The sequence below is a fragment of the Egretta garzetta genome, unplaced genomic scaffold (assembly GCF_000687185.1).
Source record: "Egretta garzetta isolate BGI_Z169 unplaced genomic scaffold, ASM68718v1 scaffold287, whole genome shotgun sequence".
Classification (NCBI taxonomy): domain Eukaryota; kingdom Metazoa; phylum Chordata; class Aves; order Pelecaniformes; family Ardeidae; genus Egretta; species Egretta garzetta.
The window spans coordinates 7,679,861-7,696,638 of NW_009260435.1; the positions used below are offsets into that span (position 1 = coordinate 7,679,861).

At 37.0% G+C, this 16,778-nt stretch overlaps 1 protein-coding gene across 1 annotated transcript; it reads right to left on the reverse strand.

Annotated features, from left to right (window-relative positions):
- Positions 1 to 947: 947 nt before the first annotated feature.
- FAM81A (family with sequence similarity 81 member A) lies at positions 948 to 13,883 on the reverse strand. Its single transcript, XM_009643972.2, has 8 exons — positions 13,837 to 13,883; positions 12,398 to 12,671; positions 11,498 to 11,616; positions 4,697 to 4,826; positions 3,354 to 3,460; positions 2,059 to 2,194; positions 1,500 to 1,695; positions 948 to 1,087 (listed from the first exon to the last, which is right to left on the reverse strand). The coding sequence occupies exons 1-8, from the start codon at positions 13,881 to 13,883 to the stop codon at positions 948 to 950; spliced, it is 1,149 nt and encodes a 382-aa protein (XP_009642267.1).
- Positions 13,884 to 16,778: the final 2,895 nt, after the last annotated feature.

Consider the following 16,778-nt stretch of genomic DNA (forward strand, 5'->3'; position numbering starts at 1 on the left):
TATTTGAATTTGAAGAATCAGTTATTTTACTTCAATGAAAGTTTCTAAGCAGATCATAAACTGCATTTTATTTTACATTACATTCTCCAGACTATGTTAGATTGTCACCTCCTCTTTTGTTTACAAACCTTTCGAAGTTTTTACCAATATAATGAAACAAGTCACAGAAACACATGCCCAGTTATAAAATACTCTATATACATCTTTTACCTTGTCTCAACTCCACTTGGTTATTTATTTAAAAAGGTCACAATACTTAAGACCACGTGAGTTAAGTTTCTTATGTTGTTCATTAATCATCTTAGTCTACAACTACATCATATAACACTACTTAGTTTACACAGACACAGAGGATATTTGCAAAACTAAACAAAGATTTTTTTTTCTGATGGTATCTTGGTTTTGAAAATTGGTCTGTTTAGTGCCAATTCTGTCTCCCCAGGAAGTCAATAGTAGAGAAAGTCGCTGTAAAAACGTCCACTGACTTCAATTAAGTAATTTGTATCACGGTGGAGAACCTTGCCGAAACGATATTAAATTATGTCAACTTTAAAGAAAAAAAAAAAAAAAAAAAAGGGGGGGGGGTGTGTAGGTGCTTATAAGCATATATCTGCCTGATCAAGCCTACAAAACCGGGGAGCACTGAAATGCCTTTATCAAATTAGGTGCCAGCTTCACCAATATATTACTCTAGTCTTACACAGTGGCTAATCTCCTGAGAGCAACTAGAGTACTGCAGTGGCAAATCAGCACCTCGGCTCAAAAAAGCTTGTTGTAAGTTGATCTATGAAGAGCTTGCATTTACCACTTCGTGTGAACATACAGGCCTGTGCCAACAGCAGCATGTCACTTGGTACATGCATTTAATTAGAGTTACGGACTGGAACAAGATCATACTCTGCCTATTTAGCTAGGTAAACATTAATCTCTCAGACAAAATCTTGCAGTCATGGTCCAGCCTCTCCCCATGTTGGAACCTCCTGCTTCATTTGGTGGATCTGCTTCTGTAGTTCATCTCTGTCCAGCTTCATTTTCGCTTCTAGAACTTGCCGTAGAGACCCAATGCTCTCATAGATAGCTGCAAATCCTAATTGCAGGTGGGAATTAAATTAGTTCATAAGCAAAAGAAAGAGTATTGCATAATTACTAATAGAATGCACTTCCTACCATAATGCTCTGCTTTACACTAGGAAGATAGCAAATGTTCTGAAGAAAAATAAGACTGTAATTGTGTGCTGATGGCAAAAATGCCCTCAAGCGCAGCCAAGCTATGCCTGTGTATGCTCTGGGGAGAGCACTTCTAAGGTAATAGGATGCCACCTCTCATTGCTGTGAATTTCACACTTAGTGAAAATCCTTTTTAATGCCGCAGGTGCAGCCATTACTGGCCCAAAAGTCTTTAAACTACTTTGATACAAGCAAAGGCATTTTGCATAATATTACAGGTTGATCACTGTTACCACAATTCAGAATAAAGAACTCGATAACTGTGGTCCTACCAGCATTGACTTCAGCTTTCATTTCTTTTATATCTTCATTGATCTCGTTTTGAAGTTTGCCAATGCGAATATTTATCTTTTCTTCAGTCTGTTTTGCTTCATGTGCTTCCATGTTTATCTTCTGTATTTCTTCTATTTTGTCAATTTTCTCTGCCACTTGGTTGAATTTCATCTCTATAGCTCTTTCACTCATTTCCTGGAGCCAGGAAAAAGAATTTTAATTACTTACAGTGGTCTGTCCCAAATATGCAATAGATATTGATTAATCATCTTTCGTGTGGAATTCAAAGGTGTAAGGAATTACAATTTTTTTATAAAATGGCTTAAATGGATTTGATTACTGTAGGCTAAAATACCGATCTATTTAGAAGTGATCAGATTTATTTGAAGACTCTCGGGCTGTGAGGATATTACACTTGACATAAGTGAATAGAGTTGTAAAAATATTGAGGTCTGAAAATCTCACTCAAATAATAGTTCATTTACATAATCTTAGTTATTAGTAATGCCTTTGGATACTTCCTGAGAAGTATTATTAGGACATTTTAATGAAACTTACAGTGTTTTCCTTAAAAGTCAATGAGAGTTGGTCAATTTTTTGCACAAGCTCTTTTTCAATCCTTTCATGTTCCTGTTCCAACCAGCTACGTGCAGACAAAATCTGGCTGCTGAGTTCCTCAATAGCATTTTTTAATCTAAGAGCATAACAGAAATTAGCAGATACAAAAGAGCAGAACTTTCAGTCATTCAGCAGTGACTTTCTTATGATCATGTTCATGTAAAAAAAAAAAATTAATGACAATTTGATACGTTCTTGATGCCATATTAAGGTGCATCTTTGAACTTTAAGGCTACTAAACTGGATAAGGTAACATTGGTTTAGAAAATAAAGATGAAAGAGCACAACAAAGTAACAGTTAATTATATGAAATGCATCACAACAATTTGAGGCATAGTAGCTGCAAATGGTTTGCAGCATTGAAAACAGGATATGGTCATCCATTCAAATTGTAATCTTCGCATCCGTAGGTCTTCAATCTGAATGAAGATTTGGTAACCGTTTATTTTAGCAGCGATGCCAGTTCATATAGCCCCACTTACATTACCTATACCCACCTCAAGTTTACACCAACCAACTGTGCCAGTGAAACTGTTTCTTTAGACAGTCTTTTTTCCAGTGAATATTTTAAATCAGGATCTATTCTTTCATCTAGTTTGCAAATAGTTTTACTGACATAACTGATGGGATTGCATGAGGTTGGCAGTAAGCAGTAAGGAGTAAGTATGTGGATGGCTTAAGCCAGGACTGTGGCACTAAGCGAAACACCTGGAGAGGAGTTGATACCTGAATTGAATATATCCTTACATGATGTCTAGCAGTAGCATAGTGGTTTATTGTTAATAATTTAGGTATTTGAGTTATATAGTCGTATTTGAAGCCAATTTAAAGCAGTAACACTTTGTGAATGCTGTGCCTTGCTTTCTGGTTGCTTGAGTTGAGCTTTCTGCCCTGCTCTCAGCTGCCACCTCCAGCATTTGTTGGTTGCTGCCTACAGTTCTTGCGTAAAAGGTACCAGGCCACTCTCATAGAAATCCTTAGTTGTGTTTTTTACTACACGTTCTGCCTGAAGACTTAACTAGGCAATTAACTAATTGCCTAACCATATTAGGGGCAGAATAATTGTTGAGTCCCACTTGACAGACCATTGTGCGTTTGTAACAGCTGTTGAGTGCACATGCATATTTAAACAGGTTCATGCTTTTGTAGACCTGAAGGTTACAAGAGTCAAACTTGGAAAATTGAGGCCCTGTCTTCCCAGGCACATGGCAGCAGCAAGGTTTCTGGGTACTCACTTCACATCCAGAAGGTGGAGCTGTTGGTTGCTCTCTTTGTAGGCAATCTTCAGCTTTGCTTCTTGTTGCATTATTGATTGCTCCACTCTGCTCAGAAGATGAGAAATCTGAAACAAAATTCAGAATTTGGTGTTTTTCAACAGCATTTCATCACAGTCTCATTTGGGACACTTTCATACAGTAGAGGAGGAGATCTTAAAGAAGGGCCATTTTTGCTGACTTTTCAAAAATTATTGAATTTGCCCATTTTACTTTATCGTGAAAAGTATACTATCTTGCAAGACAAAAGTATCAATATTGTGAAAACTAATTTTTCAGCTATAAATTATTTGAACAGTCTTGCCTTGAAAGTGTCTGCCTGCCCCCCCACCCCCAGCTTGAGACAGCTGAATTTACATGATCCATACATCTCCGTGTTATCACATAAGCAGAGTAAATGAATGGCAAAGGACTCCACCAATACTGAGTGATATTCTTCATCGCTTCATGTATAATGGCTACTGTGGTGATAAAAGTACTGGATTTAACTGGGGATAGGTCATCAATAACAGAAGATATTTCTCACCAAAGCAATCATCCCAGTTTCACAAAACACACTGGTCTGTTTTACAAGATTAATGGCAATATGCTCCTAGCATGCTAATATACTATATTGAGTCTTCTGAGAAAGCTAAAGTGGATTTTAACCATTTGCCTACCACCAAATGAAGATGTAAATACTTTTGTTGCCCAAGAAAATGGGAAAGCCTTGAGATGGAGATATGGAGAATACTTTTCCTTAATGTCCTAAGTCTCTGCTTGTATCTAGTGCTCGCTTCCATTCTCATACCCAATGGAAGAGAAACCTGACGGACAGATTAATGGATTCATAGAACCCAAACCCAGTTTTGTTTTGCAGACTTCTAAAAATTGTGTTCAAGTACATATAAAATCTTCCTGAGTAGGCCAAAACATAGAGGGAGAGACACTGATGCTTGCATTGTTGTATTAGTTTTGTAGAACATCCTGGTCATGTTCACATTCCAACCCCAATAAGCCATTCAGGCCAGTAATCACTGGCTTTTGTTCATTCCTGGAGCCCTTTCAAGTGCCTTTAAATACTACTCCCTTCTACACAGCATGCTAAAGGCAGCAAATTAAGGACTTCTTTTTAGTTAGACCAGTCCAGCAATGCAGCTAAGTACCAATATTCAATCTAATAAATTCTGTGAGCAGATACACCTCTCCATTTGTACATCTGTGAGCTCCCAGGATAATAATTAACAGTAATAGAGTCTGTGTGAATTAGACTATAACTCTATGGCTATAACTATACTTGGATCACTTTGGGCCAAATACCATACCTGTATTTCTGCCTCTTTGATTTTAGATTCCAAGATTAGCTTGGAGGTGTGTTGGTCTTTACTTAGGCTCTGAAGTCTTTCATACGTAATTTTATGTTCTGCAGACAGTCTGGCTAACCCAGCATCACACCTGTTTGAATAAACAAACACCAAGGCAACAGCTGAATAGAATATAAAGTCCAAGAGGTTTAAATTATCCATTTTAGACAGGGTATTTCTGTGAAATTGCTGGCTGTCTAGCAAAATAATGTCCTAGGAGACTGTAAGAATGGTGATATATCTCATAGTATTAAGCAAACTGCTCCCAAATGGGACTGGAAGTCAAACAGTCTGACATACATTCCTGTTTTCTTGGTACTGACTTAATATGTGTAGACTGTGTTGTTAGCAGTTGGGGAAATCGCGTTAGAAATGCAAAGATGCAGAATTTCAGTATCTCGTATTTTTGTCATACTCCAAAAGACATCTGTTAAGGTGTGTATAATTTCACCTACATGACTAGAAGCCTAAATAATTGAGGACCATTTTTTCATTAACATAGCTGTGTTCCTCCGGGTTTTATGTTCTTATTTTTATTTGTGAAATAGTAGTACATAATTAATATGTGTAGTAAACAATGTGGGGCAAACTTTACAGTTATTAGTCTCTATTTAGGTAAAACTGTCTTTGAAAGCAATGGCAGTTTTGTCTCACAAAAGACTATGAAATGCAGTCTTGGAACATAATTATTGTTTACTTTCTTCACATTGGAACATTTCTTGATGCTGTAACATTTTCAGGAAAAATGTGTTACAGAATATATGCATTTTCTACCACATTTCAAAAATACTTTGGTCAGGTGGATTTAATCTACAGTAATACAGTAAGGACACTAACTGAGCTGTAAAGATATAAATACTGACATTTAAGGATGAAGACCTGTGAAGTATGAGTTGTGTATTTTTTTGCTAAGGGAAATAATGTAATTGGCGGTGTTACCAAATTTGATCTATGGAACTGATGGAGAAGAGACAGCAGTTAAAATTTGAGGGAGAAAAAGGCAGTAAAGTGGAACAAGCTAAGGCACATTAAGTCATCACCTAAACCAATGACACATTTTAACCTCTTTTTAGTCACATTCCAGTTCGAAGGCTTTCATTTCAACATGCATTTTCATCACCTCGGTTACAGTAACTACCATTATCATTAAACATGGAGGGAAAGTAACAACTAAAATGACAAACAGAGCATCTGCTTAGTATTACGTTACAATTTCAACATGAAAATAAACAGTAATGCAAAATAACACATAGAAATTACAAAACTTGGGGAAATTAATTTACAGTTTAGCAGTTCAGCATTGTGAGACCGATTAGTAATATCTGTAGGAAGACCAGCTAAGGTTTACATAGCAGTGAACCATACTTGTAGGTCTTACAGTCAGGCAGTTTCTTTAGAAAGACAAGAGAAGCCTCTCCATGTTGTTACAAGCAATCAGAGAGAATCAGAGGAGTGAAATCATCTTGCATCTAGTCACCAAAAGCCTATGGGCTCAAAAAAGCAATTAGTTTTGTTTTGCTGAGGCACAACAGAAAATATAAAAAGCAACAGCTTTGAAACTACTGTAGCAAATGTAAACAGCAGGCATCTGTAATTTTTTTAAGGCAAGTTAGTGTTTTGGCTTTAATTACAGTGCAGCTCTCTTCATTGTGAAACTCAGTTACGTGATCAAAGAGGTCATATAGCTGCATGGTAACTGAAACGTTAAGATTCTGACTGTTAATTCAGTGTCAGCCTGGTATGTATTGATCAGATTATTTCGTTTTTCTACAGGGATTCTGTAATTGGCACCCTTTAAAGCAAAGTTGGAATAAAGTTTAAATTCCATTAGCTATAGTTATGAGTGTTTATCCTGCTATATGTTTTTTTAACAATATTCCATAAATTGAAGTGGTCAAAGAGAGGTCTCTTTGCTATATATATTATACACACTCACAAACACCTGATCCATTTTGACCTGAAAGAAAACATTAGTGTGCTGTAGACAAAGAATGAGGTTCTGATATTAGTTATGTGAGTATACATTTTGAGTTAAAAACAATTAAATAACTCTAGTCCATGCTTCCACTAACTTTCAAATGGGGGGGGGAGGGGCAATAATAAGGTGAACATATGGAAATCCATGGGCTTTCTAATCCTTTTGGTTAGATTTCTACTGAATGATGAGTTGGAAGAAAATCAGCAATCTAAACAAAAGGGCACATTATAGTTTGGAATTTCTCCCTGTTAAAAAAAAAAAAAATATATAAAAAAGGTTTCCCATGCCTCTGAAAGCTATGCTTTGATATTTCTTTATAGACTCGCGTTAAAATGACAATAGATTTTTTTCTTAAAAATAGAACTAAATGTTTCTGAACACTGGATGTAAGTTCCTGGGTAACTTAGTCAGACTATATCTATGTCTAGACAAGTGAAACCAGTGGACTATGGATTTGAAGACAGAAGTTGAAAACAACGTTTGAGGTTTGGTCATCTTAAAAGCACAAGGAAAGAAATGAGAAATAGAGTAAGATTTCTAGAATGTATACTAGTTTTAAAATGTATGAGCTTATATAAAATAATTTTGTACCAAGAAATGCACAATAAATAATTGTGTCTTCATACCTGAAATGCTGAAGCTGACCATGCAAACAACCCAGTGCGGTTTTTCATGTGCAGCTGCACACATGTACTATTGAAATCTGGGCCAAAGATGTACTAGAATGTGTTTGGTTTACTACAGTTTGGTTTTGGAGGACATTTTCTGAAAGTTCTGATTGCCAAGCTGTGTACTCATGTGGAATTAGTGAGTGAGGAATAAATGGAGAGATTTCATAGTGCCAAGTATTATTTGCAGTTTCAGAATATAGTATAATTCTAGAAATCAGTAATGTTTAATATAAATAGTGAAGTTATCAAACAACTGCCTTCCAAGTTGCAATAAGCAAAAGCAGTAGTTATTTCTCTGGCACACTGAAGAGTATTTTGTTGTCTTCAATCTCTTAAGAAATCAAAACACAACAGTTGCTCTATTCAGTATCACCAGGGACTAGATAAAGCTGAGAACTACACCAATACTCTGTAACAGGATGCTATATAAATATGCTATAATGGTACACAGAGATTTTTAATGTTCCTGTTACAATAAAACCAGGAGATGTTTCTTCAGCCTGGAGAAGAGAAGGCTGTGGGCAGACCTGATTGCAGCCTTTCAGTACTTAAAGGGGGCCTATAGGAAAGATGGGGAAAATCTTTTTAGTAGGGACAGCTGTGACAGGACAAGGGGTAATGGTTTTAAATTAAACCAGGGTAGGTTTAGACTGGATATAAGGAAAAAATTCTTTACAATGAGGGTGGTGAAACACTGGAACAGGTTGCCCAGAGAGGTAGTGGAGGCCCCATCCCTGGCAACATTCAAGGCCAGGTTGGATGGGGCTCTGAGCAACCTGATCTAGTTAGCAGTGTCCCTGCTCACTGCAGAGGGGTTGGACTAGATGACCTCTAGGGGTCCCTTCTGGTCCAAAACATTGATTGTATGATTCTATGATTCTATTGAAATACCAGTGTTTCAGTAAAAACCAAGTAACTGAAGACCAAGTAGTGAAAAGCAAGTTGATACATCTAGGAGATCCACTGGGTGAGAACAGCAGAGCTGGTAGGTTCTGAATAGCCTGGTCAGGGAGCCCAGATCAGCTCTCGTTGTACGCATCTCCTATGCAGCAAGTTGCCAGAATGCAAGCAGATTTATCGTACTTATGAAGTTCATAAATGCAGTGCATCCCAGATGCATCAGACTCATTTTCTGTGCAGTGTAGGAAAATCTGCCTACATGTAATGAGTCCAGGGTGTCTGAAATGAATCAGATCTATAATGTATATAAAAAATCATCTGTATATGTGAAGTAGGCCCAATTTGAACATGCATAGTTGCCATTTCTCTGGGTGTTTCAGCTATCAGGAAGCTTCTAGAGACAGCTACTGCTTTGGTTCTGACTAGGCTGCTGTATTTAAACTTTCCAGACAAATGATCGTAGTCCACAAGTTATTCTTTAAATAAATGATAAGGCAGTACTCATGAGTTTTATGCTCTAATATCACCAGAATTAGAATTGGTAAATCTGTTATATAAAAATGTCAACATCGGGGACAGGAAGCTGGACTAATGGGTTTTATCAGCATCTATCTAATTTTCTGCTGAATTTGTCACTAAATTTAATAGAGTAGTATTTTTCTTAAAGTTATATATAACTTTATATATAAAATTTTTTATATATATAATGCTGATTCTTAGGAATAAGTGCAGCATCATTCATCATGAACACGGTAATGAAGATCTACAAATCCATCAAGAAATTATGCTTAATAGGAAACGGCCCAGACACATGAGCTGCAATGTGTATTCATCTCCTACTATGGATATTAGTGGTGGAGGTGAGCTCAGCTGTGAGGTCTGTCCAAATCTCGCTCCTCCAGAGCTGTGGGTACCATGGGTTTGGAGTTGTGCTTCAGAACTACATGTGCGTGTAAGGATCCTTGTTCTCAACATTAAAAGCAGCAACCCTCAGGAAATAATGAGACAGTTGTTCGGTGATATATTGACATGTTACAGAACAGTTGGTGTTAGGAAATAAACACCACTCTCTCCAATATTGAAGTTGAATAGGATGTTTAGTATGCACGTAATTACTGGAACTGAAATTTGGCCAGAAGCCTGAGATTGACATTAAAATTATTACAGGACCAAAAGGCTCAGACTTAGGTGATTTACTATCACATAGCATATATAAACTGATTCACACCGATTGTCCACCTGCACACTTCTAGCCTGGAGCAAACGTGATGTGCGTGGAGTTAAATTAGCCTGATGTCACTACAGCCTGGGCCATGCTCGGTACCCTGGCTATGCCTGAGAGCTGCTAAGCCAGGCAGTCAGTAACGTGCAGTAACTTGACCAAGTTTCTAAGGTTTTACTCCTTGAACTCATCTGAAAGCTAGCAGGACTAGATGTAAAATTATATTAGGTGAGTTCAGCTTATTTTATATAAGGAACATTGGCTTGAGTAATCACAAAGTGTTTATGCCAGGGACAGTATCTGATAAGTATCTGTATAGTGCCAACAGGATAACAAACTGCTATCTTGACCATGATCTCAAGATATTGCTATAATCATTATTCACAGGAACATTGATTTTCAAAGTAGAATATGTCTGTAAATAAAGGCAAATAGCTTTCTCCCCTGGAACACTGCTTTACCTTGATGTCAGATAAAGGGAAGCTTATTTTCTTCCTTGTTCAGGGAAAATTTTTATGTAGAGAGCATAATGCTGAGTAGAAGGTGACAGTTCAAAGACAATAAACTGATTCTCTCATGGTAATGAATACAAATATCCAACATTCATTGCACAGTCTGGCATAAGGCAGATTGGTATAATCTCATGCAATATCAGATAAATTGCAACCCAGGCACAGTCTAAGGGCGTTGCCCTAAGTAAATAAAGGAAGAAATCCTGGCACAGGCTGTGCTAGTCAACCACCAATCCCCATACCAAGTACTCGGGACAGGCAAGGGGCTGGAAGCTCGTGCTGGCATGTGATTATTCACTTCAGATCTGGTATTGAAAGCAAAGGTGCTATATTTTGCTTCACATGGTGTCAGTAACTGTGTTGCTCCAAATACAGACCTCTCTCAGGTTGTAGTATGATCTCAAAGTGGACTTTCTTTATATAAAGAAGTGGGAAGATCTAAGCATGTAGATTTGTCAGGGATTTCTCAGTGAGAAAGATATATATGTGTGTGTATATATCTCTATTTTAATCAGTTTTCTGATGTGACAAAGTAAGCTTGTCTAGCTCATTCCTATTTACTAAAGGATGGTGCATAACTGAAAAAGAAAAGTATGTAAAACCTCTCTAAAGTATTCGTTACAAAATGGGTTATGAAAGCTATAGTGGAAGCTTCAAGTAATCAAATTATTTGAGAAAACATTAATTCAAGGAAAATTCCTCCCTGATTATTTTTGTAGGCAGTTGAAGTACAAAAAAGCAAAATTATCTGTACAATATAGACAATAGGTCAAATTCGTAACAAGTATAATTCCACCAAAGTTATTAGCCAAGTTGCTTTAGGCCAGATTAAGTCCTTTTTCTATAGCTGTATGTATCCTTTGTCTTTTGTGTTCAACTTTACAGACACTTAAGCAAATGTTGTACTGGGGTTTGTAAATGAGTCATTGATGGCACAACCTGCAGTCTGTGTAGTTGCACAATTGTAATTTGAAATTTCAAGTAGCCAAAAAAACCTCTGTTATTTATAGTTTTTCTGTTACTTATGTGTCAGGTAGCCTATGTAGTTTTTAATACGGCTAACCAATAACATAATGCACAGATTTTTTACTTCTGAAATACATGCAAAAATGTGCAACTATTCTGTTCTTTACAAGTGCAGATTGCTCCATGCTGCCTTTATAGTTGTATTAATTAATTTGTTTCAAAGGTAGAGCAGTCTAACCATAGTACCTTTTAAAGCTGAACCAAATCCAAATTCCTAAGGAATTTGAGGTAATTTATTGAAAACTAATTTCAGGAATTAAGGGCGATATTGTTAAGTTTAATATGTAATGCTGGAATGCAAAGGATTATTATTCATTTTCTTGAAAACACCGAGCAAAATTATCCTGGGAATTTTGCCAAAGTTGAATTCAGCCCATTATCATTAACATTCATACTTCAAGATTAAAACAACATTAGCTAGTTCCTAAAATATACTTCCGTGTTGACTTTTACCTTGCAACTCTTCCCCGAAGATCTCCTAAACCAGAAAGCTGCCGCATTTCCAGACTCTTCAGGGTAGAATTTGTTCCATAGCTGAGATTGTCTCTGACACGTATCTGTTCCTGCAGCATCTACAAAGCATTCATATGCAAATATAAACTCAGTATGTCACATTTAATGTACACTTAAAATGTCACTCGTTACTTTTCAGTACTTCCATAACATCAGATACCATTTTATTATTACTTTATTAAAAGCTCTGTCTTCTGTAGTGCTAAACCAGATACCTTTAGGTCATTTATTATTTCTTACTCTTAGTGTCCAACCTGCACATAAATGCCATAGTATGTATGAAGTATAACTTGAAAAAGGAATGGAGACTTAAATATTATTTTTTATCCTTTTGTTTCCCCGCCCCCCACACCCCTGTTGCTCATTGCAGCAGAGGTCAGCTGTGAAGTCACGTATCTGCATATGATTAGGTCATAAAAATGAGCAGTTAGGTTTGGCTACTTGGTGTTGTCAGTAAGTCGGAAGTGAAAGAAAGTTTATTATAGAGCTAAGGCATTTCATAGTGTTTATACAGCACAGCCTTTGGACTGAAGTTGAGCTGGGTATTAGTGTCGCATTAATTCCTTTTTTGAAGGTTTTCCAGTGCAGTGTTTAAAAGCAAGCTTATTAGTACCACAAGGGTTTCTGTGTTTATATGCTAATATTCTGTGCTATTTTCATAGCCACCGAAAGAATTATGTAATTTGCAAACAGTTTTTCAAGTTATAAAAACAATTTACAAGCTTACAAGATCTTCAGACCTTATCTGACCTTTACATACCCTGTGGTAAACTTACTTATGAAATTAGAAGGAACAAGTAGCTGAGATGGCATTAGTCCTGTGAAAAGTTCTTAACATACCTCAATGTCCCGATTAAGCTGCCTCACTATTGCCGTTATGTTTCGGATGTGTTCTTCCAAGAGTTGCCTAGCCAACCGGTCGCCCCCCCCTTTGTTCTGCATTCTGTGCAGAGTGGAAACAATGTCCTCCTTAATGCGAAAAGCGTGTTCCACAAGAGCTGCCGTTGTTTTCTCATGGCTTAGGATTCTGTCTTCCAGCTGATCCACCAGGCTTGCAGATGCCAATGGGACCGCTGTCAATGCCTGGCTATGCAGCGGTAGGTTTCGAACCCGTCTAGTGGAGAAGAATATCCAGATATTGTTCTCACACAAAACTCTAGAATGTCTTTCCACTGGGCACAATGCAATACTATCTTAGTAGCAATAGTGGGGAGAAGCACCAAAATACAGAGAGAGGGCCCACTGCTACAAATAAGTGGGTGCCGTGTTTGCTACTGCATGCATCTTTTATAGCCTGACCTGCCTTTGTTTTTCCTACTTTTTAAGGAAGCTTACAAAAGCATAGGATCTTAAGAAAAGGACATTAGCATTATAAAAGTGATTACAATTCAGAACTCTAATTTGATTAAGAATCCAAATTCAAAACCCTTTTATTGAGTTTCAGAAGCAGTGCTATTTGTCTCTACAATTTTCAGGTTTAATCAAAGCAGTAACTGTAGAAGGTAGATATTGCAAATTAAATGGAAACAGACAGAGATTAAACGAGAGTAGCTTGTGTCTGCTCCTTCATTCATTCTCTGTAGCTATCCTGTAATACTATACAGAAGCTTGTTTCCTCCATGAACTGGACAGGAGCATATGTAGGTATAGAAACTGAGGAGAGACCAAAATTATTACAAGCTTCTCATGGGTGCTCAAAGTAAAAAGAAAAAACAACAAAAACCTAGGCTGCTAGTGCATGCAGTCTTTTCCTGCTGCTATATTCTGTAAAGAATAAAGAACATTTTCAGAAGTGTAAGTGGAGAAGATACAAGTTCAACCCCACTTTGAAAGAGGATTTTTTTTTAACTCTGTTATTTACTGTGTATTCTCCATATTGTTTCCTGTTAATGAGGCAAATTAACAGTTTACTTTCACCATGACGATATTGATAGAGATGTATGATATAGACAGAAGTGTATGAGGACTCCCAACAAAGGTCACTTCTGGCTCCAAGTTTTCACACTTACGCTATGCTATTAGAAGACTGGCTAACATATAGTATTCTTGGACTTCTACTCAGTTACAGTTTAAGCTATTTAATTTCTTTGGGAAAGGGTTAAGTAAAAGCTGTGTAACGAATTGTGATTTGGGCTATGATTTGAATGAGTATACAGTATTTCACTTTGCTTTGCATACTAATGCCATCGTCCCAAGCCACAGCATTACTGTAGCTAGGGAGTTGAGACACATAATACTCTGTAATATGAAGATTTTATTTTTTACATTCCAAACTGTACCTTTCAGAAGGGGCAAGAGTTGGGAAGATTGGGCTTCGCTGGGCCATTTTCTGGTCAATAATTTATGTCTGTTGAAAAAGTACACATTGAATTATTTAATAGTTTATATCTGGCACTGAAATAACAATGCTTCTGCTTTAAGTGAACCTTTAAGTAAAGTTTAAGATTATGCTGACAGCTCTGATCTTGGAGTTCAAATACTGCTTATGGAATAAATGCAAATAAAAATCAATACAAAAGAATGAAAACTAAAAACTGCTAAAAAGCTTTTTATAGTGAAAATGATACTCTTGAAAAAGGCAAGGTTGACAGCCTTGAAACTGAAATCTGCTGTTGACCCACAGAACTGGTTTGGCAGGACACAGGCAAACAAACTTCTTGTCCCCAGTCTGTCTACTGGTCTCAGACATCATTAATCAATGAATAAAAAAGTAAGATCTACATGACTGTCATAAAGCTCAAGAAAGTAGTGGCTAGAGAATGAAATAAAAATATTTCATGACAGCAGATTATTAGGGGTAAGGTGTTTTTCAGGTGAAAGCATTGGCAGTCAGAAACCTACATAAAATGTGTTAGACATCAATATAGTTTAGTAAAACAGCATCTTTTATTAATTCGTCTTCAAATCTAAATGACCATGCTTTACGCTTTAAGTAAATTCTTCTATGGTAAGAATACACGTTCTGTTTTTGATTTTAGACATAGCCAGCCAGACTGTGACAGACGTTGCAGCAGGGTAGCAGGTAGCTCTGTGAAATAGCTTCAGAAAGACATCTTAGATATGTAAGTAAGACCAGTACCTGGCTCAGTAACTTTCTCCACTGACAGAAATTAAATTAATGAAAAAGATGGTAGCCTCAATCAAATCCAACTATTCCACCCTATATAAAACAAATAAACATTTTTAACTATAAAGATGGTATGAATGAGTACAGCCTGAGCCTGAATTCCTTGGGAACTTAAAATCTTCACTGAAAACTAAAGGCTGATGTATGAAAAGACTTTTGCAATTGCTGATGAAAGCCGGTGCAATATGCTGTACAAACAGAAAGAGAAAAATAGGGTTACTGAACAGATATCAATTGTAAAGAAGTGATAGGACTATCCTCCGAGATCTCAAAATGCAAAGCGTGTTTGTGCTTTAGGAATGTATGAAAGCACTGCCTAAAAGCAGAGAGCAAACATTGTCACAGTATGTGTGTTCTATTTATAGCACGGTGCTTCAGAAAGTACAAATTAGAAAAAAAAATACTTTTAAGAGAAGCTGGGTTGCTGAGCAGCAATGACACTAGACAGGAATCCAGAAGCTCTGATTTTAATTCCTTGCTCAATCTCTGATCCTAATGACTTTGGACAAGTTATTTCCATGTCTAATGACTCAATTCCCCTATATGGAAGGCAGAGATAATGATACCTACCTCCTTGTTTAAGTTCTTACAAGCTGGTAAGTAAAAAGCGCAGTGTAAGAGCTGGGTATCATTATGATGACTTCTGCATTCAAAATCCTGCACAGACACTGAATGTCCGGTCCTGCAATCTGCTCCTCACACTCGTAGTTTCCCAGTTGGTTTTTTTTAAACAATGCCACCTCTCTGCGGGGCGTTCCTCCTAGCTGTACCGCAAGGTTATACAGTAACCGGGCACCCAGTTCTCAGTAGATCTGAGCTCATTTACTCTTAGTCCTCTGGGCCATAACACATTTTAATGATCTTGATGCAGTGAAGCATTTAAACACAATTTAACTATAAACACAGGAATATCCCACTGATTTAAGAAGAGCTACACGTATCACAGCAGCAAAGCACTGGATGCTACCTAGAAAAATGAAGAACAAATATTAACATCTGTACATCTAGCAGTATCTTAGTGAAATACATCTTATAAAAACCAGCCAAACAAAAAAATCCTCAACTCAAGTGTTAAAATCTTACGGCCTTCAGGATCCATTTATTACTGATAGAGAAAACATGTTTGGAGCAGCAAAAGCATAGGATTGCCTGAGGTTTTTACTTTCTCTGCCAGACTACCATTAGACATGCAGCTAAATGCAAATGACTGGAGTAGTTCTGCACGTGAAACAAAAGTTACACAGATGGGCTTCTCATTCGTTTGTTATTGCTTACTTAAGCACATCACTTGGTACGCACCGAAATACCTCATCATCAATTATCAGATTTCTTGATCTGATCCAACATCCGGAAAGGATGCGTTAAGATCTTGTTCAGCAGTTGTACAAAACTTTTCTGCAGTTTGGAGGCATTTGTAGTAAACAATAACAGACAGGTGTCAGAACTAATGACAAATTCCCTCTCTATGAGTGTGTGTAAGACAGATTTAAACTAAGAAATACAAAATAAAAGAAAAATAAGTTGTCATAATGCCTAGATTCAGAGAAGTGTAATTTCACATAGCTCCAATTTTAATGGCAGTAAACTGGGCTCAGTTTAGATACCATTTGAAATACTGGCTTCATGTGTTTAATTTTTTGAAATGATGTTGTTTCCTGCTTGATACTGCTGTAGTAATATAAATCATGACATATTAACCCAGTAAATTTTGGTTGATTGATTTGTTTTACTGAGTATCTCAAATATCCTTGTCACATTGATGAGATAAAGATTTTTCCCAGTTTTAAATGTTATGCCTGATTGCCAAAAATAACCGTTCACTCGATATGTAAGGCAGCTTTTCCATACGAATATGGGGCGGTACTTTATAATTTCTTTAAGTCACTGACATCAGACATGTAAACGTTTGGGAAAAAAAATCATACATGGGACATGCTGAAGAAACACTTTTAGCAATGCTAAGTTCACTCCTTGCTATTCGTACTGTGGCTTCCCTTCCCCGCTTCAGCAGGCTGCCTTGCATGTTTATTTTCTGCGGGTTCTCCACATCTCCTGTTTTGAAGGGTAAGTGCCTCTGTAGTGTTCAATTCTCCA